Source organism: Zonotrichia leucophrys, chromosome 5 (assembly GCF_028769735.1).
Source record: "Zonotrichia leucophrys gambelii isolate GWCS_2022_RI chromosome 5, RI_Zleu_2.0, whole genome shotgun sequence".
Taxonomy (NCBI): Eukaryota; Metazoa; Chordata; class Aves; order Passeriformes; family Passerellidae; genus Zonotrichia; species Zonotrichia leucophrys.
In genome coordinates, this window is record NC_088175.1 from 26541082 (window position 1) to 26566400 (window position 25319).

The 25319-nt window shown below is 40.1% G+C and overlaps 2 protein-coding genes across 2 annotated transcripts in view; one reads left to right on the plus strand and one right to left on the minus strand.

Moving 5' to 3' along the window:
- Positions 1 to 12450, minus strand: part of AVEN (apoptosis and caspase activation inhibitor) — an 83879-nt gene extending 71429 nt beyond the window's left edge. The window contains exon 1 of the mRNA XM_064713453.1: positions 12134 to 12450. Within this exon, the coding sequence (XP_064569523.1) occupies positions 12134 to 12376 (243 nt within the window). The 5' untranslated portion in view covers positions 12377 to 12450. The remainder of the gene's footprint in view (positions 1 to 12133) is intronic.
- CHRM5 (cholinergic receptor muscarinic 5) overlaps positions 1 to 22064 on the plus strand; it is a 47495-nt gene extending 25431 nt beyond the window's left edge. The window contains exon 2 of the mRNA XM_064713452.1: positions 17681 to 22064. Coding sequence (XP_064569522.1) covers positions 17764 to 19350 — 1587 coding nt within the window. The 5' untranslated portion in view covers positions 17681 to 17763 and the 3' untranslated portion in view covers positions 19351 to 22064. The remainder of the gene's footprint in view (positions 1 to 17680) is intronic.
- The last annotated feature ends 3255 nt before the right edge of the window (positions 22065 to 25319 follow it).

Genomic DNA, 25319 nt, shown 5'->3' on the forward strand with positions numbered 1-25319 from the left:
TAAAGAAGAAAAAATTTTGCAAGACACCAAACAGAACAGGATTGTTTGAAATGGTATCCCTAAACTGATGGAAACTTAATCAATAGTTTCCTTCTCTCTTCTACTTGTAACCTTCTGCCAGCTTCAGTTCCTTTGTCAGTTCACAGCAGAATCAGACAAGCACAAATGGTTAGATAGGCTGGAAGCATGCCATGAAACATGGGAACTGGGAAGCAGGTCCTTCCTTCATATCTGGCAGCAATTATCTGCTAGATTGTCTAAGTGTACTCATAAGCCATATCCTTGGTTTTAATTTCCTGCAATGTTGAACTCCTTTTTCTAAAATAAATTTTGTTTTCTCTTCCCAGTAAAGACTCACAGATTCTCCACTATGGGTCCTACTCACATAAAGTGGACACAGGGGTGTCCTTTGTCAAAGTCATAGTTTTAGAGAAATCCTTTGCAAGAAATATTTATGTTGCTTGATAAAATTTTTAACAAACTTCAGAACATTTGCCATACGTGACTGCTTTTAGACCCCTTTTTCGGTTAAGGTTTTAAAGTAGTCATTCATATGTGTAAGGCATCATTTTACAGGTTCTACATACAAGTACTGGTGTTTGGTTCACAGTGGGAAATTCTATCCTGATTTTAAATTAAAGTTGCCAACATCTGTCACTTTTTGAGATCAACCATCACACAATAATGGCTTATTCCAAACATATAAATATTTACATAATGAAAATTAAAGCTGCAAAAGGAGACACTTTACCAACTTGAAACCCTATAAAAGTCCTGTATAAGAAATTCCAGGTAAAAGCATTTTGTTTTCCTCCCCTTTCACTATATCTGCAACGTTGTCAGTAACATAGTTGCTACATTTTTCACCTTTCATCATTAATGTATTACCATTTCATAAATATAAATTCACATGCTACCAAAAAACCTCACATTTCTATTACTCTTCTATCAACAAACCAGCAGACCCAGCCATTATGCATTTTGTAAACTGAATTCCATTATTACATTTACAGCATGGTATGTTCAAGCACGAAAACTTGAGTTACAAATAGCCTGATTTGACAATATTTTCAGTAAGGGGAGTACAAAAGAGGTACTTTTTAGGACCAACAACAAATCACACAGTAAATCAATGAACAGTAAGTTATTAAAAAGATACTAAGGATAAAAAGCAGCTTGTCTGATGTGCAAACAAAATACGTAATTATGACCCAGAATGCAAAGTCCCATATGAAGAAACAAACAAGCAGGATAGCTATATTGAATTAGATTAATTATAAAAATAATTAAGTCACGCTAAAAAAATAACCATGAACTACAGCAATGCTACATCAAAAAAGATGCTATCTTTGACTCACAGAGTTTTAAACAGCATTTCCAAGACCAATACTACAATGAATTTCTTTCTTTATATAGTGGAAAACCAGAAAAGATGCAGAGAGTACTAACTCCCCACTTGACAGACACCAAAACCTTTCTTCTTCCTTGTGTCTTAAATTACATGAGAAATGTATAGGCTAATCCATTTCCTTAGCTATCTGCAAACCAGCCAGCTCAGTGATATAGGGAAAGGAGAAATTAGTGAAATAGTAATTCATCAAGGTTATGAATCTGAGAGACTGTAATCCCTGCCTCACAGTCAAGGCAGGATCTCCCTGACAGAATACCCCAGTGGTGAAAAGAAACCAGCTACTTACACCCTCCATTATTCATTTGCCTTGCACAAGTCAGTAGCACCGTTCCAAGAACAAACTCAGCTGAAAAAGAATTGATCAACTGGAGTTCTCTCAGGCACTGTGCAAGGTGTTGTCCCATAATGTAGCAAATTATGGCCAAATGCCTGATTTGTGTGGGTTTGCCTTTGAAAGTGATAGACTTGTGTTGAATCCACATGCACTGCAATTTAAAATACAGCTGCATTGTGCACAATGCATCTCTACCATGCTGTCCCAAAACAAAAGGCAGCTACACACTACACACCCCATTTTCAAGCCCTTTCAGTAGGATAACTCAAGGATGGTAAAGGCAGTAGCATCCCAGAGCATGCTCTCCGACTCCTATACCACAGTCTGAGAATTAATGATAAGTGTGTATGGCGACTGTGTCCATACATCAATGACAAAAGGTGTAGAGACATCACATTGTCTTGACTCAGGTAAGTCAGAAGCACAATTATTTATCACCAATGTGTGGCATGCACTTGGTCTCAAAGCTGTGCATTTTGGACAGAAGCAACATTTTCTCCAGCAAAAATAGTTCTGCTTGTCCTGCAATGAACTGAGAATAGATGGGGACTGAGGCAAAAGAGACGGGAGTGCCAAAACAAAGCAAAGAGATCTGTGAATAAATACAATCATGTTTCTTCAGCTATTGTGCAACAGCAGCATTTTATCCAGAAAGTGGAAATAAATTCAATTCCCCTTTCTACACAAATGCATCCCAAGCTGCACCTCCTACTTCCCATGAGAATACAGTGGTTTTACACACTGGAGTGGGAGATCTAGCCTCTTTCCTCAGCCAGATCTATTCTATTTTATACAGCACCTGGACACTCCCAGCAGGAGAACTCAAGAACCTGCTGGCCTATGTGTCCTGCAGATGCACAATCACCACACACATTAAAAACAAAAAAAAAGAGAACAAGAATGTAACACTTAATGTCAGTCTTTCATTCCTACTCTCTTCATCACAGTACCCTCATGTTTGTACATAAAGTACAAAGGATCTGAAAAAAGTTGAAGGAAATTGAGGGAAATTGAGGGAATTGAGGAAAATTCAGGTTAGAAATTATTTCAAGTTCATTGGCAGGTCACTTATCTAAGAAGTGAAAAAAAGCTTCACTGCACTTTGTATTTGAAACTGGGAAGAAAACAGATCGCAGATTGAACTTTTTTCCACATCCTCAAATCCTTCGCCTCAGTAGGCATTGCAGCAGAAACTTTTTCATCGTGTACTCTCTGGTAAAAAGGCAGGCAGGGGATACAGAGAAAGTCAGTGCTAATGGCTCTGTAACATTACCCACAACTGTTTCTAACGTAAACTGACACACACAAGGATGATTTTGCCATATATTTTGAAAGAACTGAAAATAATACTTTACCTTATTAAGAGAGGTTTTTTCTGCATCAGAACCAGTATTTTCTGGGGCTAGCAAAGAATACAATAAGGCAAGAAAATAAACAAATACTGATAAGGTCATCAGTCTGTTTTGCTGTCTCACAGAAAATAATTAAACCACTTTTCATTATACTTCCTCCTTCAGGGTTTAATGTAATTTAAATAAGAGTTTTTTTCTCCTTTCAATTATTCAACAGAAAACAAGCATTTGTAACAGTCATTTAATTGCAATTCCTGGCAGCCAGCTTAAACACGTCAGTATAGGTATTTGCAAATTATTTTGTTTTTATGCACTATGTTTTCCAGACTAGACCTGATAAAATGCAAAGACAAAACAAAAATCTTGATATTTAATATTTTGTGTATTGTACTTTCTGATTTGTCAACAGTATTAATAAGATCAAATTGTATTGTTAAACATTCAATCTATTCCATCATTACAGTGACACATACCAGAGTAAGCTAAAAATTATTTCTGTAAAAGTATTAATGGAGAAGAGGTGACACATGTGTTTGTATGTTCACAGTCTTTTCATATTGATATAGTGACCTGTTGATGAATTTGTAGTGAGCCTTCAGTGATTTTTCATTGTTGCCTCTCAGAAACAATTTACTTTCTTATTGTTCACCTAGGTATCAGAATTCTTCCAGTACAAATTCAAGTTTCTACTATAAACAATTTTTTTAAACTTGAAGAAAAAAGGAAAAAGCTGAAGCTTTTTTGGTTTTTTTTTTTTCCTTTAGACTGAGGAAGGAAGAGACTTGACTCAAAGGTTCTTTCTTGAAAAGAAAAAAAAATATCCCTACAAAGAGTAATCCTCTTCACTAGTTTGCTCTATTGGTGACCTTTAGAGAGATCTACCAAAGCTGAAGAGAAGCTTAATTAGCAGAAAGGGCAGCTAAGAGAACAGGTAGCATGAAGAAAAAGCTTCTAGTCTTTATTGTACGGGATGAGAATTTTTGAAAGAGGGATGAAATACTAAGACTGGTTCATAAATGTTGGATACTGGAACTCAGCACTCTGAGTTAGCTAAAGATAGTATTAACCAAGAGAGATATCTGATTCTGAAATCAATGTTTTGCCTAACAGGAATGATGCTCCAGTTAAAGGCAAAAAACATTTCATCACGAACACAAGAGACTTGCTCTTGACGTTTTGACATCAAATTGCTACTGCTTCAACAGTCACAAAGTATGGTTCTAAAGCTTTCTTAACAACTTCAGCAGCAAAAAATATTTCTCTCTCCTTGATTTTTAAATCTGTTATGGGTAATTCAAACAGATTAGTCACGTGACTATAACCTGGTATAACCAAAGATTCCTCTCTGAAAAGCATCACTACAGTTACAGAATACCAGTATGAAAAATCAGAAGTCGTCTAGATCCTAAAAAGTTCTTATGTCCAAACCTATTTACAGCTGAAGAAAAGAGCATGCCTCATATCTAGTAACATCTGTAAAAAGCCTAACATTAAAAAAGGCTCAAACAATTCTACACAAACAGAACAAAACTTACCAAGAGGTAATGGAAAAATATACTAGATATACTCCACTTATGTGTATGGCATCTCCATGTTTATCGTGTCACTATCAGCCTCTTGACATGCTCAGTGTTGCAATGTTGTTTCATACTTGAACCATCATTGTGAAACTATTTCATAACTATACCAGAGTGGTTCATATATCTGTCACTGCATTCACTCAAAAAGCAACCTTTGTTATTTTTATATCAAATCTGAATGCAACTTACTGCAGACATTTTAGAAATCATGACTCAAACCTCTGATATCCCTCCTCATTCACCTCCAACCTTTTTTGGAAGAGGGTGGAGGGAGAAATCCTGTGAAAGATATTTTTCTAAATAGCCTTAAAGAATATGCTTCCCTAAATCCATCAGGCACCTTAAGACAGCAGTGAAGAATCACTGTTCGAGGTCCTCAATGCTACAACATCACACTTAAAACCCCAAGATGTTAAAATCTAATTTTACTTTGCTATTGGTCTGGAGTATAATTCTGAACAATAAGAGTTACCTCACAATGAAATTAACACTGCTGAGAAGAAGCTTCAAAAGTAATTTAGAACTTTCTGAGAGTGCAAACATATCCAAATTACCAACAAGGACTGGGCTGTACCTGCTGGGATGCACTACAATCCCATGATTTTATGTGTCCATCATATCCTTACATGCTACAGTTCACACAGGTGAGCCCACTTAGGTGCACACAGAGTAGTAACTGCAGCAGAACTCTGCATCCAGTTTGCAGTGGTGAGATACAGACAGTGTTCAGCTTTTTGGACAACCAGTGGACAGCTTCAACTCTGGCTCCATCAGGAGTGAAACCACAGAGTTCACTAATATTACATCCAAGTGTAACCTGTAACCTGCAAAGCAAATTTGCATCAAAACCCCATACTTGACAGTAACTCAAACTGAGAGCCACACCAAAATCACTGCAGGAACCCCTTTTTCTCATTAGCACAATTATTTTTTTTAATTTTGTCTCTAGAAAAACATTTTACTCTGAGACAATAATCCTTTGACATCCTTGCTAGCAATTTTGTTGAAGTGGAAGAAAAAGACATACTGAGGCAAGGCCTCCCAACAGGTCAGTGAAAGAGCCTAGGAAGAACTGCAGTGCAGTATCACCACTCTGTTCCTAAAAGACAAAGACCCTGGCTATTTCAGGGTTAAGGAGAGAGACTGTACAGTCTCTAATGTAGAACTATCCTCTGGGAAAAGAGAAACAGGAATAGAAACAGGACCTTAAGGCAAGGTTCTTACACACTCCAGCAGATCTGTGGTTTTACAGCAGTTTATTACAGTATCTACCTGTAGAGAAGTTGAAGACTTATTTTAAAAAATAAAACAAACAAACAAAACAGAAAAAGTCAACCCTCCCCCCTAGACTCCCTACATACGCATAATACAGAAGAATTGCATACATGAAAGAATAAATGGGAAATAAATGGACCACCCTCTATGCCTTACCACAGAACACTGAATCGCACAGGCTTGAAATCCTGTGATTTTGAAAACCTGTAAGAAATATTCTGCCATACTGTTTAAGTCTCTAAATTACCACTGAATCAATCATCAGCATTTGTTTAATTCTTTTTTTAATACAGTGACACCTTCTGACTGCTACAAAACACTGTGCAGCACTATCAGACTGGCTGGAAACTCAAAACAGGGCTTCTGAAACTACCCAGTTTCTTTTGTGAGGAAAAACAGCAGCAGCACTGCATGGCACAACTTTTTAAACAAATTCACCACTTCTACAAATTTGTTTACTTTGCAGCAGAAATGCTTACTATCTCTCACTTGATGTACCCAAACAAACTCCTGTATTGTGCTATCCGGGACCAAACACTCATCCCAGTAGCACAACAAGATTTTTAGCTCAGAATTACAAAGGGTACCCTTCCTACAAATAACTTTTCTTCACGGCTGTGTTTCAAAGACCCAGGGGCAAGTCCTAATAACTCCCACGTACGTGTGACTTTCACACGTTGTGTGTTCAGAAAACATCACCCTGAGACGAGGAGAACATTCCAAGCCCCTGATGCGCACACATCCCGACTGCTCACCAAGGAATTCCGGCCCAGCACGGGAGGTGCCAGCGCCAAGGGCGGGCTGCCTGCACCACCTACTGGTACCTACTGGTGCCTACTGGTGCCTCCCAGCACCGGCCCATTGCCCCGGATGGATGCACGCTTGGATGCATGCTTGGATGCACGCATTCTTAGCCTGCGGAGTTTCAGTTCTTCCCTAAAATCTTCAGTTAAATATGATGGGAAGTTCTTCTGCAATATTCAAATAATTACAGTTTTATATTTCCTCTGAATAAAATCCACACCAATTTACTGGATAATTACATCTAAATAAGATTATGATTGAAAGCTGTGTTTCACACAATTAACCAGATATGCAGCCAGTAAAGTTACTTCTTTAAGCTAGAAAATATCTAGGACAACCTGCTACCAAAAAGCTACCAAATTACTACCCCAGAGATTTGAGAGTAGAAAAGAGGAACAAAAGCATTTAAGTAGGTGAGGACAGAAATGCACAGCCATCTAAAATATAAAAAACCCCTCAAGCTCTTTCCAAGGAAGTTACAGAAAAGGAGTCAGAATGAAGTTGCTCTGCAGCAATGATATTCATCTGTGTAATGGGATGCTTCAATACAAATCTCTTGTTATATCAGCAGGAAAGCTGGTAAAATATGCTGAATGAATAACAATAAATATCACTAAACCATTCCGAACTAAACAATTAGGGACTATCAAGAAACTCTGGAGTCCCACTGTAAAAAACAGGTCCTTCTATTGTCTAGAACCCAAAAAGAATAAATTAACTTTGGATGTATAAAAAGCATTTATGCTTTTCCATTGCATAGGCAGCCTTGAAAAAATGAAAGAAAAATAAATAGGGCTGTGACAAGTGGTTACACAGCAGGTCTACTGAGTAGACTCAGTAACCTTCATTATAAATATTTTTCTGTCCTGATTCCTATATACTTGCTACACAAGCTATCTAATCTTTCAGTCACAAATTTTATTCTCAAGGCCCCAATTAAACCTCTTCCTTCTTAATAATGTTTTTCTTCTTGTCCTGCCTAAAATGGATCTCTTTGCAGCGACCTCTCTACTCTATGGAACATTGCCCTCTTTGCCAGATCAAAAAAACCCTGAAGTAAATACATAAATAATATAAAAAGAGAAAGAACCAGGTTCTTCAGCCTTTCCTCCTCAGTCATATCCTCTTTACATATCTCTTCATTCCTTCCCTCTGAACTTTCCCCAGCTAGTCCCAATCTTGCAAAAAATAGAACTAGTTCTTGAATGTACTGGCATCACTAACTGATACCTTCTCATCCATTAAGTTGACAGTTCTCTTCTATAAAATTGCACCTTAATCAGTCACACACTGCTACAGATATTTCCTATGTAGATGTGGTTGTATTATATATGACCTTGAATCACACCCAAATGCAGGCTGTTTCTTCCATTTGTTGAGACTGTGTTCTGTGCTCCACCCTCCTGCCAGTTTAGCATTGTCTGCAAATATTAACACTGTATGTTTTAATCCTTCCCTGCTGGAATTATTAATAGAAAACTGAACATGAATAGATAGAGAATGAAGACTTGCAGAATTCCATTTCACAAAACCAGTTTGATACTGAGCCATCACAGCAGAGAAACTTCTGAGAAGGGAAGCTCTTCACACTGCATTAGCAATTAAGTACAGCTCACAAATTGATGCACATTAATCTAAATGAGTTTTTTCTAGTTGTTTTTGAGAACATTAACACAAAATGTCAGAACATTTACTGTCTTCAAGATACAGAAATCCATCCTTCTATCTGCACAAGTTCTGTCACAGTGTTCTAAAGGCAATCAAATATATCTGCATTTGTTACTTTTGTTACTGTGCCTCTCAACTGCTTTTTGCAGTTGCTTAGTTGGTAAATGGTTCACTCATACTAATTAGGAAAATTAATCTGATGCTGACAGCATTAGATGTTCTCTTAGATCACTTCTATATGTACATGGACTACAAGAATGAAGATACAAAAAATACTAAAGTAACGTGATGCATCTTGAAACTAACCACACATAAGAAAGACTGCACTAAAATCCATCTGTTAACATCCATTTGTGAACAATTAAATGTTTACTGCAACACTGCCCAAAGCCAGGAGAGGAACATTGAAACAGACCTGCCAATTCCAACTGCACTGGAATAGCAGCATGTATCACAGGCACACTCAGTGTATCAATGAATGGAAAGTTAAAAGAATACTCATAAATTGCAAATGTAATAAACCTAAAGGACAAAAGAAAATCTCCTTAAACTACTACCAACGCTCAAAAAATGTGGTCAAGGACACATCAAAATAAAACCCAGCCTCATATCCACAATTTCAGAAAGTTGTTTCTATTTTAATATACTGTATCTCTTAAAGAGAGCAATTTTAAAATTCTGGCAGTACATAAAACATGAATTCTGAGTTAGACTAAAAGTGGGAGATAATATTGGACCAATGTCAATTTACTTAAGCATTAAAATGCCACATTTTACTAAAATTGAGTAATTTCAAATGTGTTTTATTTATTTAATGTAGCATAGATGAGCTAAAGCAGACTGAAACAATGGAAAAATATTCAAGATGACAGAACTACAAAGAAATCTGCCATTTGGTAAACCAGCTGGTCTTAATTAGACATTCATTTTTGAAGGGAGGACACAAAATCTTCAGTAATCAAGCCAGTTAAATCAACATGCACACTAGTTACAAAAAGACATAAGAAGTGGAAGATCCTTTTCCCTCTTCAAAAGGAATAACAACACTTTTTCACATGGCTTCTAAATCAATTTCATATTTAAGAGAAGTAGCATCTTGTTTCAAAAGTGGAGCTGGGAATTTACTCAGAGAACCACCTTCTCAAGAGCTGAAAGAAATCACAAAGCTTTCTTCTCTAAGATTCTGATCCACAGCTGGATCTACCATGCAGGACATGGATACAAACACAACACCAAATCTCCTTCTCCCTTAGCATATAGCTGAGGAGGGGAGAACTGACTTAGCAATTTCTGCATCTTCCCAGGCTTTGCAAATAACACAGCTGATCACCCACGACTAAAACCAAAGAAATACAGGACTCCTGCAGCAGTGTAAAGCACACAGTGCCCAGTCTCATCGTGCCCACAAAACTGCAAGCTGAATGTGCCACCACGACACTTTCTTACCCCTCTTGTACAGGTCACAACTAATGCCTTCCTGTAGCTTCAAATGCAAGCTTAGGAGGCATTAAATTAAAACATCCAAAACACAACACTTGAGACAGTGCTTTTACGTGAATGCAATTGACAAAGAAATATTGCTGACAAAATATTATGCAATTTAATGTCAATTTCTACTTCACTGTAAAAAAAAAAAAGAAAAAAAAGAAAAAAAAGAAAAAAAAAGTTTTTTCTGAGAAGACCCCAGCATCTCAGCACACAGTAAGGAAAGGGAAGGTGGTACATACGACCATCACATTCCCTGCCTTATTACCTGACTTCCCAGTTTTGTAGCTCACATATCACCACTTCAGAAGATTTACCCCCTTTTGCTGAAAGACAGCAGGGTCTTGTCTCACACAAAATGCTTACTCTGGGCCAAGCATCCTGTCACTGAGGTGGTGCACTCTTGCAAAACAAGTCACTCTGCTGAACACAGAACACTAAGGAGCTGGGATTAAAAGGGGGCAACTCTCTGTCAGATAAATGCTGGCTACACTGATGGAAGGAGGAGGCTCTCTCTCCTCCAGAAGTGGTGAATTATGAGATTGGCTCAGAGGTAGCACTAAAATTCAGCAGCTGCAGGCTGGCACAGCTGCTGATGCTGTGGCTGGATTGCTGGAAGCCAATCCCAACCAAGCTGCTAAACACAAAATTTGTGGCAGGTGCACAAAGAGACTGTATAGTGCTTAACATCAAAACCCTCCAGTGGAGGAAGAAGATTACATTACACAACAATCTTTAGCAGCGTTCTCAGAAAATCTTAGCTATTGCTTCACTTTTAAAGTCCCAAATCATACTAGCCTTGGCTATTATGTGCTAGGCTAAGATAAGAGCATATCCAAGTCAATAACAAAGTGAGCAGTGGCAAAACATATTTTAATGTGTCCCAAAAGAAACGTTTTAAATTGCAGGGTTGAATGACTTAGGAAAAAATCAGTCCAGGATAGAAATTTTCCCAGCTAATACACAGAGGTGCTGAATTACCCCCGCATGCTCCTGCAATTTATGAGGGAACACTGTTGTTTTACATCCAGGATCCAAACCTGTCCCCAAACATCAGTGTGAATTCAGCAATTTATATTGCTTTCATGTGAAAGCACTGACCAGCACTCTAAGTAACTGTACCAATCGAGTCGTAACTTTCATCTCCCAAAATAAGACTAAATACAATAACAAAATTTATATTTTTATATTTTTATATCCACCAGCAAGCATGGGAGTTCTAATACAGATAAAACACTGGGTGGGTTCAATTGAAGCCATGGATCATAAAAGTCAAAGTGAATCTAATCAACATGATGCTGGAATTGGGGTAGCATCTGGTCCATCTACATTAGGACTCCCAGTGCTGCCAACACCAATTAGCATTAGGTCATCATTATAATCTCTTTGCCAATTCAGGGACATGATTTCCATGTTGCAACAATGCTAACAGAAGAAAAATAATCTGAATGAAGTAGTCAAAGCATTTTTATGGGGACTCTTTTTAAAAGCACAGTGTTGATCTCATACCATGGTGAGGCAGATAATGCCTCCACAGGAAATTGCCTATGTAATTGTGGTACACAATGATACGTCCACACTACTTTTAATCTGCTAAAGCATTTTATAATGGGCTGATGCACAACTATCAACTTCTATTAATGACAAATGATACCCAGTGAATCACAGATACCCACTAGGTAAGGTGTGCTCTGTTACCATGTCTTCACTGCGAGTACCACAGGCTGGACAGGACACACGCTCATTTCAACTTCTGATCATAGAACCGCCAAGGCTGGAAAAGATCTCTAAGATCGTTCGAGTCCAACTATTAAAACATCTCAAATGTGCCAAAACTGCTCAACAATTCTTCATCTCAATTTGCAAACTGAGGAGGTATTTTTTCAGACGCATTTTTTAAACAAGACTTTTATCTTTTCAGCGCAAAATTATTCACGTATTTTGGCAAGACAAGCCCTGTGTGATGCTGCCCCAGAGCAGGAATACAACACAGGGATGCTGCAGATGCCGAGCTGTCCCGGGCAGCACGGGCGTCACGCCCAACGCACCCGCAGGCTGGGGCACAGCCGCCAGCGCGGCTCCACCTCGGCAAGGGGAGGAGCAGGGGAGGGGAGGGGAGGGGAAGGGAGGGTTGTGCCCCCAGCCCAAGGGCCGCCCCGGGGCCCCGCACGCTCAGCTCCGCCTCCCCGTGCTGCCGCGGAGGGCGGGCTCTCCTCCCGCTTACCCGCCGGTGCTGGTGGGCGCTGGGCGATGGCGCTGCCCCGCGACCTCGGGGCTCTCGCCTGCCCCGTCCCCCGCCTCCTCGGTGCCCGTAAGCGCCGCCTCTTCCTCGGCCCCCGCCTCCTCCGCGCCCGTGGCCGTCCCCGCCGCCTCCTTCCTTCGCCGCGTCGGGCGCGCCGGAGGGGCGCCGCCGGCCGTGCCGGGCCCCTTCCCTGCGGGGCCTGCTGCCGCCCCGCTCCGCCTGCATGGCCGGGCTCGCCTGCCGCGGGCCGCCGGGGCCGTGCCCGTCCCGCCCACTGCCGGAAAGGGCCGCTCGCCGGGGCCCGGGGAAATGGCGGCGGCGGAGCGGCCTCGGCAGCGCCCCCTGCGGGCCCTGGCAGCCCCGGGCCGGGCCGGGCCCGCACCTCCTGCCGGTACCACCGGGCAGGGAGGGCGAAATAGCGTCCGCGTGTGTGAATAAAAACAGAAAAAACATGTATTTAGTGCTTAGAAAATAGAGCTCTTAGCTAAAGCTAGATGAATTATGGGGTTGTTTAGGTTGGAAAAGGTCTTGGATATCATTCAGTCCAGCCGTTAAGCCTGCACTGCCACTTCCACCACTAAACCATGTTCACATCTACACATCTTTTAAATACCTCCAGGAAAGGTGATTCTGTTGCTTCCCTAGGCAGCCTGTTCTAATGCCTGACCACCCTCTTGGTGAAGAAATTTACCTCATACCCAATGTAAACATCCTCAGGTGCAGCTTGAGGCTGTTTTGTCTTGTCTCTTGCATCCCAGGAGAAGAGAACCATCACTGCAGCTCCTTTGAGGCTGTTCTAGAGAGCAGTAAGCACTCCCTGAGCCGCCTTTCCTCCAGACTGACAAACACATCTCCCTCAGCCGCTCCTCACAGGACCTGTGCTCCAGACCCTTCCCCAGCTCCACTGCCCTCCTCTGGAGCCGTCCCAGCACCTCAGTGTCATTGCAGGGACAGCGGGGCCCAGAGGGGGACACAGGACTCGAGGTGTGGCCGTGCCAGTGCCCAGCGCAGGGCAGGCCGCGCTCACTGCCACACTGCTGCTGATGCCAAGGTGCCATCGGCCTTTTTGGCCACCTGGGGACCTGCTGGCTCACGTTCAGATGCTGTCAGCCAGCACCTCCAGCACCTTTTCCACTAGGCAGCTTTACAGCCACTCTTGCCCCAGCCTGTGGAGCTGCATGGGAGTGTTGTGACCCAAGTGCAGGACCTTTGCTTTCTGTAGCAAGTGAGGGAAAAAGCAGCTGATCCCAGGCTGAAAGGGTGTTCGGCAGACACCTGCGCTGCATGAACCACCAACTCATAGTTGGCTCTACAGCCTCTTGAGGAGCATCCTTCTCTCAGGACACAGAGCAGAGACACAGGAACAGCTTTGTGCCATAGTGCTAGGCTGGTTTGTCCTGCTATTCTTAAACTAAGCAGCCACTCATGCTGTTCTTGGGGCAGTTCACCAGTTTCCTAGCACCAGCTAGCCCCATCCCTCTTGAACACACAGGCTGTCATTTGACAACACATTAAAATATCAATCTGGTTTTGAAGGGCTTTTAAGCCCAGGAATCATTACAGCAAAATGTGACCAAACCTCCTATTTTGTGAAATCATGGGCTGTACTGTAGCTGCACAACTACCTGTGTTGTGGGCTGCTGAGTTCCGGGGCACAGTGGGCAGCAAATCCGTAAATTAGCTTAGCACACAAGCAAATAAATAAAGTAACAGGGAGCAGCTTTGGCAAGCACATTGCAAAGACATGCAAGCAATACTCATGCAGCCACCACAGGTCTGACAGAATGAGATGGAGCTAATAAAACCTGGTGAACCCAAGCTGTGTCTGCATCTGTGGTGCAATTAATCTGTGACACGAACAATCTGCCTGCAGATAACTGTAAGCTGACTTTATGTACAAATTTAACAACTCACAATAATTAATACTTACAGATAGACTGGAAAAAAATATCATTACTACTTGGCAGCACATAACAAATACCATTTCAACTCACAAGTGTGAACATCATACATTAATAATTATGAGACAGCAAAGTCATGATACTGTACATATGCATTTAAATTTTGTAATTTAGTTTCGATGTCCCTATTATTATCATCTCTTATGAAAGACAATGAATATAAATTATGTTACCATAGCACACAGAAGTCCCACTCACAGGCTCTATTAGCCTGAGTGATACACAAATAGATGACAAAAGGTAATCCACCAAGTGTTAATGCAGACCTATGAAACAAAAGAGGATAGAAAATGACAAGATCATAAGAACAGCCAACATGCCAAGAAGAGATCTTTGCATACTAATAAGTCAACTGTTGTCAACTTTGTAGACATCACAGTAAAATAGCCCATTAGGGAGGGAAGGCTTTGCATGATCAAACAGTGCTTTTTATTAATAAATTATTAAGAAATTATGTAGTTTCTGTAATGTATTATCAGTATTCTCCAACACATGTCAGTTTAAACCAAGAACATCTGTGTCACAACAACAACAACAACAACAACAGCAACAACAATTTCTGCTTCTCCTGCTGCTCTGAAGTCTGCAATCCACGTGGCGTATTTCGAGCAGTCTTTCTTCCTATTTGCTAATGTTAGGGAATGTGAGAGACCTGAGGGGAGGGACACTTGCTATCTATGGTAAAGACAAAGCATTACAGGCCACAGCATCTATACAATTTCCAGTCTTCCCTCTTCTGAGGCAAGTGCCATTTCTGGCAAAAAAGGCAGAAAGTTGAAACAATCTGTAGTTGTTCTACATAGCTGCTCAAACCCGGGTGTTAGGCAAATGTAGTTTGTAAAGGTTTATTCCTGTACCTGATATTCATATCTGTGCCTTTTTAAGACCATCTCCAGCCTTAGCTGATATCATGCAAAAGCCCAAGGCCAGCGCTGGCCCTCGCCAGTGCTACATCACAGCCAGGCAGCGGCTACATCTACACCTGGCCTTCTATCTCTCAATCCTGACTCAGATCCTGACTCAGATCTGCTGGCTGGGCTTCCTGGCTTGCTCTCAGACATGCCTCATCACTCCAGACTTGCTGTGCAAGCACTGGACCATCACTGTCTCTCACCTTCTCATGAACCCAATGTGCTTCTCCACATCCTGCTGCTTCTTGGTCAGCCTCAGCTCCCACCTGCTCTGGCACTGTCCTCACCTTCCCTCACAGAGTGAGCAGCCCTCATTGTTCCCTGAGATTGCCACACTACACCCACTGCCACACTGCCATGCTTGAAAATTTAGTCACATGGAGCTTTTAATGCACAGAACAACTTTGTTCTGTCCACAGAAAAAGAAGCGTAAGACATGAAGTAAGAAACAGATTCTTCTCTCACAGCTCAGTTACCTACCACAGCCATGCAGCTGCTCCACACACCTTTGTTTCACATGAAATCAATTCCTACCCTTCAAGTTTTTGTGAAGATTTGTAAAGCCAGTGCACCAGCCATCAAGACAGCTCTGACTTGGGAGAGATCTTTCCAGAATGCAGAACCAAGATGAAATGTCCTTCTTTGCATAGGACTGATTAGAACTGCTGTGGCACTTCAGCTCTTCTTGGCTGCTAGACTGGCTCTGGAGGTTGGAGAGCGAGAGCCAAGCATACAGATGGTCAACATGCATGTGTTATGATTCTTGCTAGTCTGCAAGGTCTATACGTGAATTAGAATCCTGTTGAATTAGGCTCAGTGTATAAGCAGAATACAAATGCAGAAAAATTTAAATATAAAATGGGAGATGATAGACACACACAGATGGAGAAGAACCATTCTGAGAAGTACGATAGGCAGAAGTCTCAGTATATCAGGAAACTTACCATTATCCAGTTTTATCACAAAAAGAGATCACCATTTAAGCAGGGTTTGAAGTAGAAACATGATACACTTCTGTGGATGTTTAGGAGACCTGGGGAAGAAAGTGAAGGAAACAGTAAAATCAAATAAGAATCACAGAATTGTAGAATAATCAAGGTTGGAAGAGGCCTGTAAAATCAAGTCCAGAATGCAGAACTACCACTATAGCCCCTAAACCACTAAACCAGTGCCAGGTCCAGACACCTCTTAAACACCTCTAAGGCTGGACAAAGAGGACAATGTAAGAAAATTACATGCTTTTCTGAAAGTTCAACTACAGGCTGTAAAAAATTCTATTCAGCTGGTGAGAGACAGGACACAACTTCTTGGTACAAAAGTCAGATGTGGGAAAGAGATGGTCTGTAAAAGCTCTCAGTTAATAAAAGACACTTCCCAAGACCAAAGAAAACAATGTTCTGAGAGTCAGGATGAAAGATGAAAACACAGAGAAGTGGTGTGGATAGATAGGGAGGACCATATAATAGAGATCTGATGCAGAGAGAATCTTAAAGACTTAGGAATGGACTTTAATAGGTGATTCATGTGATAATTTTAGCTGAACCTATGTCTGCTTTGAAAAAGAGATTATACTGGTTTTATACACACTGAAAGACCAATAGAAAGATCTGTTAATAATTTAGCTTTCATTTCTGACTTTAAAAACTGAATACTATTTGACTATTTCAAAATTACACAGTTTAGTGAGACTAAATGTCGAGTAAGTGATTAGCATCACCTGATGTGATGGAATTACTAAAATCCCAGCAGGTATCTTTGAAAGAAATTTTGCCTAGTGCCGGTTCACTGGCACAAGAAGCAGCAGTGAGGAATGTAGAAAGCAATCGATGTCAGTGGCATGTATACATTAATAGAGGGGTCCTGTTTTCACCTTTTGCTGCTTATGCAAGTATTATTTTAAATTGGTATTTGAAATGGGTTGTTAAATTTGCATTTTTTACCAGAACCAGTCTTCTGGTTCTTCCTCTGTAGTTTACTCCTCTGTATCCTCAATCCTACCATTCACTCATCCAAAGTACCCAGACTGTATTTCAATGCTTAACCCCATCAGTCTTCTCTGTTCTAAGATCTCTTGATTGAGTTTTGTCCACAAACATCTTCTTGACCTGTTTCATTTGCTCAAAGATTGCCCTCCATTGCCTCAAGCACTTCTAACACCTATTTGTTTCTTGCTGTCACCATGCCAGTGTGGCTCCTAACTCCCATGCACCCTCAGTATTCGCTTACTCTTTTTCTGTTGTTGGTGACTTTTACAATTTTTCAAAGATAATTCCTGAAACCTTGGCATGCATTTTAAATACTGTAGGAAACAACACAGTGACTCACTGTCCTACTGCAAAACCTTAAATGTCTGTGTTTGAGAATATGTAGAGGGTTCCTAAGATACTCAAAATGTAAGAGCTGAGGTGGTTGACTGTCTTATGAAATAATAGTTAGATTGCATTTTGAAATGTCATAAAATGCCAGAGCACATTGTCCTAGGATGTACATTTGTGTGTTTTAGTTATGTTCACAATTGTAGAAATAACAATCAAAATGTGAAGAGAACACAAATAATGTGATAAGTTGTTTCACAAGTGTTTTCATGGTAACTTATGAAAATTTGTGCTATTGAGCTGCTTAAATTTTCTGATTTTTTTTTCCTTTGATCTTTATAGCTATCTCCAAAAGGATGCTTCTGAGTACAGAAAGCAGTATGCAACAGTGCTAAGGTCCCGATGACAACACACCAAGAACAAGAATGGAAGTCAATTTATTCAGCAATTCTACTGTTGTAAACAGTTCATCCATCAACCATAAGCAGTTAGAAGGGCATAGCCTCTGGGAAGTCATTACTATTGCCACTGTAACTGCCATTGTAAGCTTAATAACCATAGTGGGAAATATTCTTGTAATGATATCCTTTAAAGTCAACAGTCAGCTCAAAACTGTCAACAATTATTACTTGCTCAGCCTTGCCTGTGCAGATCTCATCATTGGGATATTTTCTATGAACCTTTATACATCCTATATACTCATAGGCCACTGGACTCTTGGAAGCCTCGCCTGTGACCTATGGCTGGCACTGGACTATGTAGCTAGCAATGCCTCAGTAATGAACCTCCTAGTCATCAGTTTTGACAGATATTTTTCCATCACAAGGCCTTTAACTTACAGGGCCAAACGCACACCCAAAAGGGCTGGCATCATGATTGGTATGGCTTGGCTGATTTCCTTCATGTTATGGGCACCTGTAATTTTGTGCTGGCAGTATTTTGTGGGTGAACGAACAGTACCACCTGAAGAGTGCCAGATACAGTTTCTGTATGAGCCCATTATTACCTTTGGGACTGCAATTGCTGCTTTTTACATTCCAGTGTCTGTGATGACCATTCTGTACTGCCGCATTTACAAAGAGACCGAGAAACGCACCAAGGACCTCGCTGAACTGCAGGGCTCAGAGTCTGTGGCAGAGTATGAGACAATAAAGCCTCAGAAAACTCTCCTGAAGTCTTGCTTCAGTTGCAAGCAACAAAACTTAGTCAAAAGAGAGGGGTGTCAGGCTTCGTGGTCCTCATCTAGCCGAAGTACGTCAGCTACGGCAAAGGCCTCCCAGGCAGCGAGTACTTGCATGGACTGGGCCAAGGCTGACCAGTTAACCACCTGCAGCAGCTACGCCTCCTCCGAAGACGAGGATAAACTTGCCACTGACCCAGTTTTCCAAGTAACTTACAAAAGTCCGTCTAAAAGTAAGGCAGAAGAGTATAGTGAGACTACAGATGTTGTTGTCAAAGACCAACCTGAAGAAAGTGATTTTGAGAACCAGAAATACTTTTTGTCGCCTACCAAAGAACACGTACAAAAAAGTAAAAAATGTGTGGCCTATAAATTCCGTTTGGTGGTTAAGGCTGATGGCACTCAGGAAGCCAACAATGGTTGCCGAAAAGTAAAAATAACTCCTTGTTCTGCTGCTCTGTCAAAGGACCCTTCCATCAAAAGCATGGATCCAAATATAAATAACCAAATCACCAAAAGGAAACGCATGGTTCTTATAAAGGAGCGCAAAGCAGCACAGACTTTAAGTGCCATTCTTTTGGCTTTTATCATCACTTGGACTCCCTATAATATCATGGTTTTGATCTCCACATTTTGCTCTGACTGCATCCCCCTGACACTGTGGCACCTTGGATATTGGCTATGCTATGTGAACAGTACTGTTAACCCCATGTGTTATGCCCTCTGTAATAAAACTTTCAGGAAGACTTTTAAGATGCTGCTTTTCTGCCAGTGGAAAAAGAAAAAAGTGGAAGAGAAACTATACTGGCAGGGCAATACCAGACTGCCATAGTTGTTCTGGTATAAGAAATAAAGAGATATATAGATATTGATGTAACCTAACAAATTCTGTATTTTCAAAGCTATTGCTCTTGTGTCTAGTGGTTAAAAAAATCTGCTGAAAAGTTAAATTTTGCATGAAAGTAGTATGCTTGGGATAAAAATGTCAGTGGCTGCTATGAGCAACACAGGTTGTTTTTGACTATGCAGTAGAATTGCATTACAATTATTATGTTTGGTGTCTTATGTCCTTTCTTTCAGCCCGAGAATAGGTGGAGTAAACTATATACTAGAAATTAGACTGGGATGATCATCCAGTCATCAGTTTAGGTCATTCAGTCTCTCTGTAGAACAGAACTGTTTCTTACTATAGTTCTTTGCTAGTGTATTGTTTATTTAGTTTTCAGTGTTCCAAGCACTGCAGCCTGTGCTACCTCTGTTTTGAGGCTTTACCATCAACTGTTGAGATGAAACAAGGACTATCTAAAGGGTAAATGCTGTCATCCCCAATACTAAGTGGTTAGGGAGATTCATAATACTCCAAGTGAACACACACATTATAGCAGGACATAATACTGAGAACATTTCTACTTTAAGGGTGACTCTTGTGGAGACTTAAGAAGGGCTCATAGTGGAAGAACTTATAGTGGAAGAAATAGATATTGTATTTTGTACATGAAGGAGCCAGTCCCAGTATCAGCTCCATCCTGCAAGTCACCATCCTTTTCAAAAATGGTGACACCTCTGAAATTCTCCAGTTCCCAGTACCTCTGAAGGAAATAACGAAATTTTATTCAACAGTGCCAAGGGTACAAATCAGAACTGACTGTATGGCATAATGGACACAGTCTGTCTACAACACAACGAAAATCTTTTTTACAATCTCCTTTGTTGCAGCACTACAGCTTGCTCCAAAAGTTTCCATAACATTTACCTATATATAGTAAGAGAACTGGCATCCTTTAAAAGCACTTTGAATTCTTTGTCATTAAGTAGCTTTACAAGTACTAGTCAACATCAGGTGCTTGGAAATATGAGTTATCTTCAGGCACTCTCTTTTGGTCCAGCAAAACCACATGTGCTACAGATGTTGCTGAAGTCAACACCCCTGGTGGCTGTGGCTGCTGGGACTGGCTTGTACTGGCCTAGTTACAAGCTAAGACTGACCATTGGCTGAGATTAGAGAGGGCTTTTGGTGCCGAACCTGAGCTGCCTGTGCCTTCCTGATGTCTGTGTTAGACTGGCAGGAGCCCTGCAGCACTGACCGACTGAGTGGGTAAGCAAGGGGCTGCCTTCAGCAGAAGGCTTTTGGAATGGAGCTGGTGACCTCCCTGTGGTGGGAACAAACAAGAAGCTTCAGAAAAGTCCTGAGAAAACAAAGTTAACAGCAGCAGGAGTCATGAGGTGTGGAAGTACTAAAAAAAAAGTTTATGAAGGAATAAGAAAGATATGTACACAACGTTCAAATTCAGTTCTAGCCTTTCTATCAAAATTCTGAGTGAGATACTCTGGAATATTAGTTTGAGACAATTTTCAAGTTAAATCTACTGTACACTTTAGCAGGACATTGCAGTGGTGACATTAGCCAGTTGCACATTTCAGGGATTGTATAAGTCATCGTGAACGTACCATTGCTCTCAGTGAAATTGTTTGCATAATGTGTTAAGTTATCATACCATCAGGATGCTCTCCTACAGACAGATAAATCCTCCATGTCAACAATCATAGTACAAGTGATTAACATTTTTTTAGCCCCAGTGTCCACAGGGGAAAATTTTGTCAGTGAAAGATTAGCAGTGTACTAATGCAAAAATATGTTCTCTAAGGCCACGTGATTGATTTTGTAACACACCATACTGGGCCTCTTATATTGTATGTGCATCAGCATATGGTTACTTATGAAAGGAAAGCAGAGGTCTTTATAAAAACTCTTTCATCAGCTTTGTTCTGTCACTATCCAGAGCTTTTCCTGTGTACAGTAACTATGTACAAATTAGTTGTTAGAGTGGGTTTATTTTATATTACATCAGACCAGTCATTCAGTAAACTATGTTTGATTTTTAGCAAATGAATGTGTCTCTCTGGGGGCACAAGCTGCAGTTAAAGACAAAATTTATGAGGTAGTAACAGTTCATGCTAGCTGCACTGTTATTGCTGAAATGAAGCATTGGCTCTTACTGAAATTAAATGGACTAATTTTTTTGGTTTTGAAGTTTGTTAATCAAGAATGTTCTGTAAATGTTTATGGACTCTCTGCTCAGTAAATGTATTAGAATACCCAGTGATGGATGCAACAATGTTGGTTCAATGTAATTGTGAAATATGTGCACAAATTATGCTGCTAACACCTAACCATGTGAGAGATTACATGGCCACACATGAGTACATTGTAAATATCAACAATTATATGAAGAGGTGTACGTTGCTTTATTGTTATGTAGGATGCTTATTCTTAAAAAAAATCAAAACCTCAAAAGGACAAATGTGGTCCTCATCAGAGTATCTGTTAGTACTTGGTTGTACTTTGTACCTCTTTAAAAAGTGTTGTGGGACTTCTGCAATGTAGGACAATCTTGTTATCTTGTTATCTGTCCTTTTAATGACATTTTTACTGATCCTGTAATTGATTATTGTCATGGACTAATGAAATGCTTTTTGTAAAACTACATTTTGGTTTCACATGATTTCATATACATACATCTATGTAGATATGTACATATTGTCAATATAGATGCATAAATACACATCCCTAACTATGCTTTTCAGAGACCCAGTGCCTTTTATATTTTAAAGTATTGAATTTTGCCACAAAACAGGGATATGATTTTGATCTCTTCCTTTTCATATTTGCCAGCACGCCTACATATTCCAGATCCCCATAATTTATCAACCAACATTCATTTTTTGCAAATATGATTTATGTGTGTAGATAAATGTAATGCTCCTGCAGCTGCTGGGTAGTCAGTGACTTCTCTGTTTTGAAACACAGGCTAAACCTTAACTCTAGAAAATGATACGGTCTCTTTTCACTTCACTACTTGGCTTCACCCCCAGCAAGTCAGTAAGAGGCCACTCTGTTTCTTATGTGGTCTCCCCCAAATCCCCGTTACTGCCTTTTGAGCTCCCTAAGAAATATTCTTACACAAACATTTGACAACTGAGTGTCATAAAATCTTGAGCTTTAATAAGCTTCTTGTTTATGATTTTATTAATAGTTACCCTATAAGCAGTTAAAGCGGTTTAAAATTGATAACATCATGTTGTAAAACCGGAGATAATCTATGCTTACTAGGGTTTCAGAAAGGGATGGTGTTACAATCGTTTTTTCCATCTTGGTAAATGTATTTTTTCACAATTAAGGAATTCAGTCTTTGTTACACTCAGTAAAAACACTGCCTTTTACTCAGTATTTTTGCCATTGGTCACTAAATGTCACTAGTTTCTTCATGTGTCTGCTGATACACTGAAGTCAGTCCTCCTCAAATAAACCAAACATTTCAGATACTTCAGAAGTTTTCTTCTCAACAGGTCCTCCTCCAGACCCTGGTTGCTGATGTCTTCTGTTTCAGTGGACCTCTTAAGCTGGGGAGGCTTTTACTGAATTCCTGGTTAACATGCCGAGATAGAAGCTGACATATCTTTTAATCCTTACATGCAGCTGCAAACGAGACGTAGTGGAGGTCAGATAGTTGTTTTTAGTGTGTGCTGTCCATAAGGCCTCCTTCAGTGTGCAATTCATCAGGTAGCTATAGGAGGAAGAGTGGAGAGAGGGTACAGTGTAGGATTCCAGCTGTGGCACACAGCTCTGTAGCCCCTCACTCTTGACTGTGGCCTGATGCCTTCTGAAATACAAGACACGAGAGTGACTAAAGGACTGTTTGTTAATTCTAGTAGGAGAAAATCAGGCCATACAACAATGTTGTCAATTTTTTGATACAGCGTATTGCATCAATAAATTAACAACATTCGTCAGTTAGCCCCTAAAACCACTTTGTCATACTTTTAAATCTATGGTTGTACATAAAAAATAAGGTTACCTGGAAGTCTGTAAAGTCAGAAAAAAAAGCAAGCACTTTCTCATATGAAAACTGAATTATTTTAAAAGACAAATAGTGAACATATTCTGAGTTGATTAATGTGCTATTAAATGTGAGAGTGTGCTTACATTTCCTGCAGCTGACAGTACAAATGCAGAGAAATGCAAAGTAGGAGAGGTTAAAAAAATCTATTTCACTGCCATTGTTAGGAGATTGCATGTTTAAAGTGGAACATGCCTCCCATTCACAGGTGCTTAGAGCAGGAACCTTTTGCTCTAGATCTTGTCATACTTACTCATTTTGGAAGGCTATTTATTTGACCAATTTGTTTCCACACCTACTTCTGGGAAGATCCTCCTTCTTTCCCATACTGCAGGAGGCAGTAAAATCAGGAAAGGCTGAGAGACAGTGTAGGAGAAATGTGATTGGTAGAAGAATTTAGGGGGGGTAGAATAGAAACCCCCATGTTTCAGTCTGTGATCCAGTGATGAAGGCCATATGCCTTCGGCATTGTTCTGGGTATCTGGTGATCAAGGTTCAGCAATGGAAGAAAAAAAAAATCTGTTCAGTTAAGATAGTCTTTTGCTAAGGAATTATGAAGTAAAGTTTAGTCTACTTCTAAAGGTTCCACACTGGTGGATGTTCTAGAATATTACTTATTTTCATCCAGTAGTTAGTCCCCAACCCAGCCACAGTGGTAATTTCCATCCATAGTTTTGTTAGAGGTGTGGAATGTAGCTCAGTCCCTGAGTTCAATTAAATGTTTCAGGTTTTTTGCTAGTAGACGTCTTGTTATGAGTTTTTATAACATTTCAAATCTAATTTTTTTACTGGAATTCAATGCATAGGTTTGTAGGGCTAGTTAAAGTATTAACTAGAGTCCCTCCAGCCCTGGGCAGCTGGGTTTGGTCTGCTGGTGCCCAAGTTATTCATACAGCTTGTTTGCAGAGTCCTTACCCCCAAAATCCCCTTAGACAAGCTCGGGGTGTGCTGCAGAGCAGGTTGCCTGCCTTTGATGGTCAGATCCAGCTGTGGGCTCTCCCTTCCACGCTTCCATGTCATGGTTGTTAAAACACATTTTCGGAAGGTGGGTGAACATCTAGCTATATGGCCATGAATTCTAACAAAAGCTAGCAAAATATAATATGTGAGACTGGCAGCACTCAGGTGTTTTTCTTGTATCCTCATCACAACTTTGGGTAGAATTATGATAGAATTATAGAGATGGAATTATGCAGAACCCACATTAAATTGACTCAATGATATAAACTCAGTTCAGGTACTAACCATTTCTTCTCCTGTCACACTTCTGTCTTTGAGCACAGATTCAGGGGGGAAAAAAATCAGATGCTGCAAAATTGGCGTGTGTGCTGTGTTGGCCTCACCCACATCACATCGCTGTATCTCTTTCTGAAAATGCTGCAGTGCATCAAGAAAACTAAAAATTGCTTTCTTGGCTTTTCTGCTTCCAAAATAGTTTCTCATCTTAAGCAATCATGACAGTTTTGGTCCTCTTAAAACACAGTTGAATTTATTTTTGGAAGCAATTTTCACGAAAATTATAAATAGTATTTTAAATTAAAAAGCAGGAATTCAACAGGATCTGTTGATGTAGTTCAACTGAAATATCAAAAAAACACACATGATAATCTATTTGTTAGTCTGACATTTTGTAAATGCAACAATAAAAACTCTTCAGTTGTCATTCAGTTATTCTAATGATATAAAACTGTGAGAAGCAACTCAAACAGTGGTAAAAGAAAACAAGATCTTCAAGGTCATAAAAATTTAAATCTTTTTGTTTATTGTTTTAAAACAGAATAATTTATAATTAATCTTTGTTTTATTTTATAGTTAGAAAAAAGGCACTGTTTAATTGATGTCAATGTTGAGTACTAAAACAATTGAAACTCTTAAATGTGAAATAAAGCAGCATTCTCTTCTT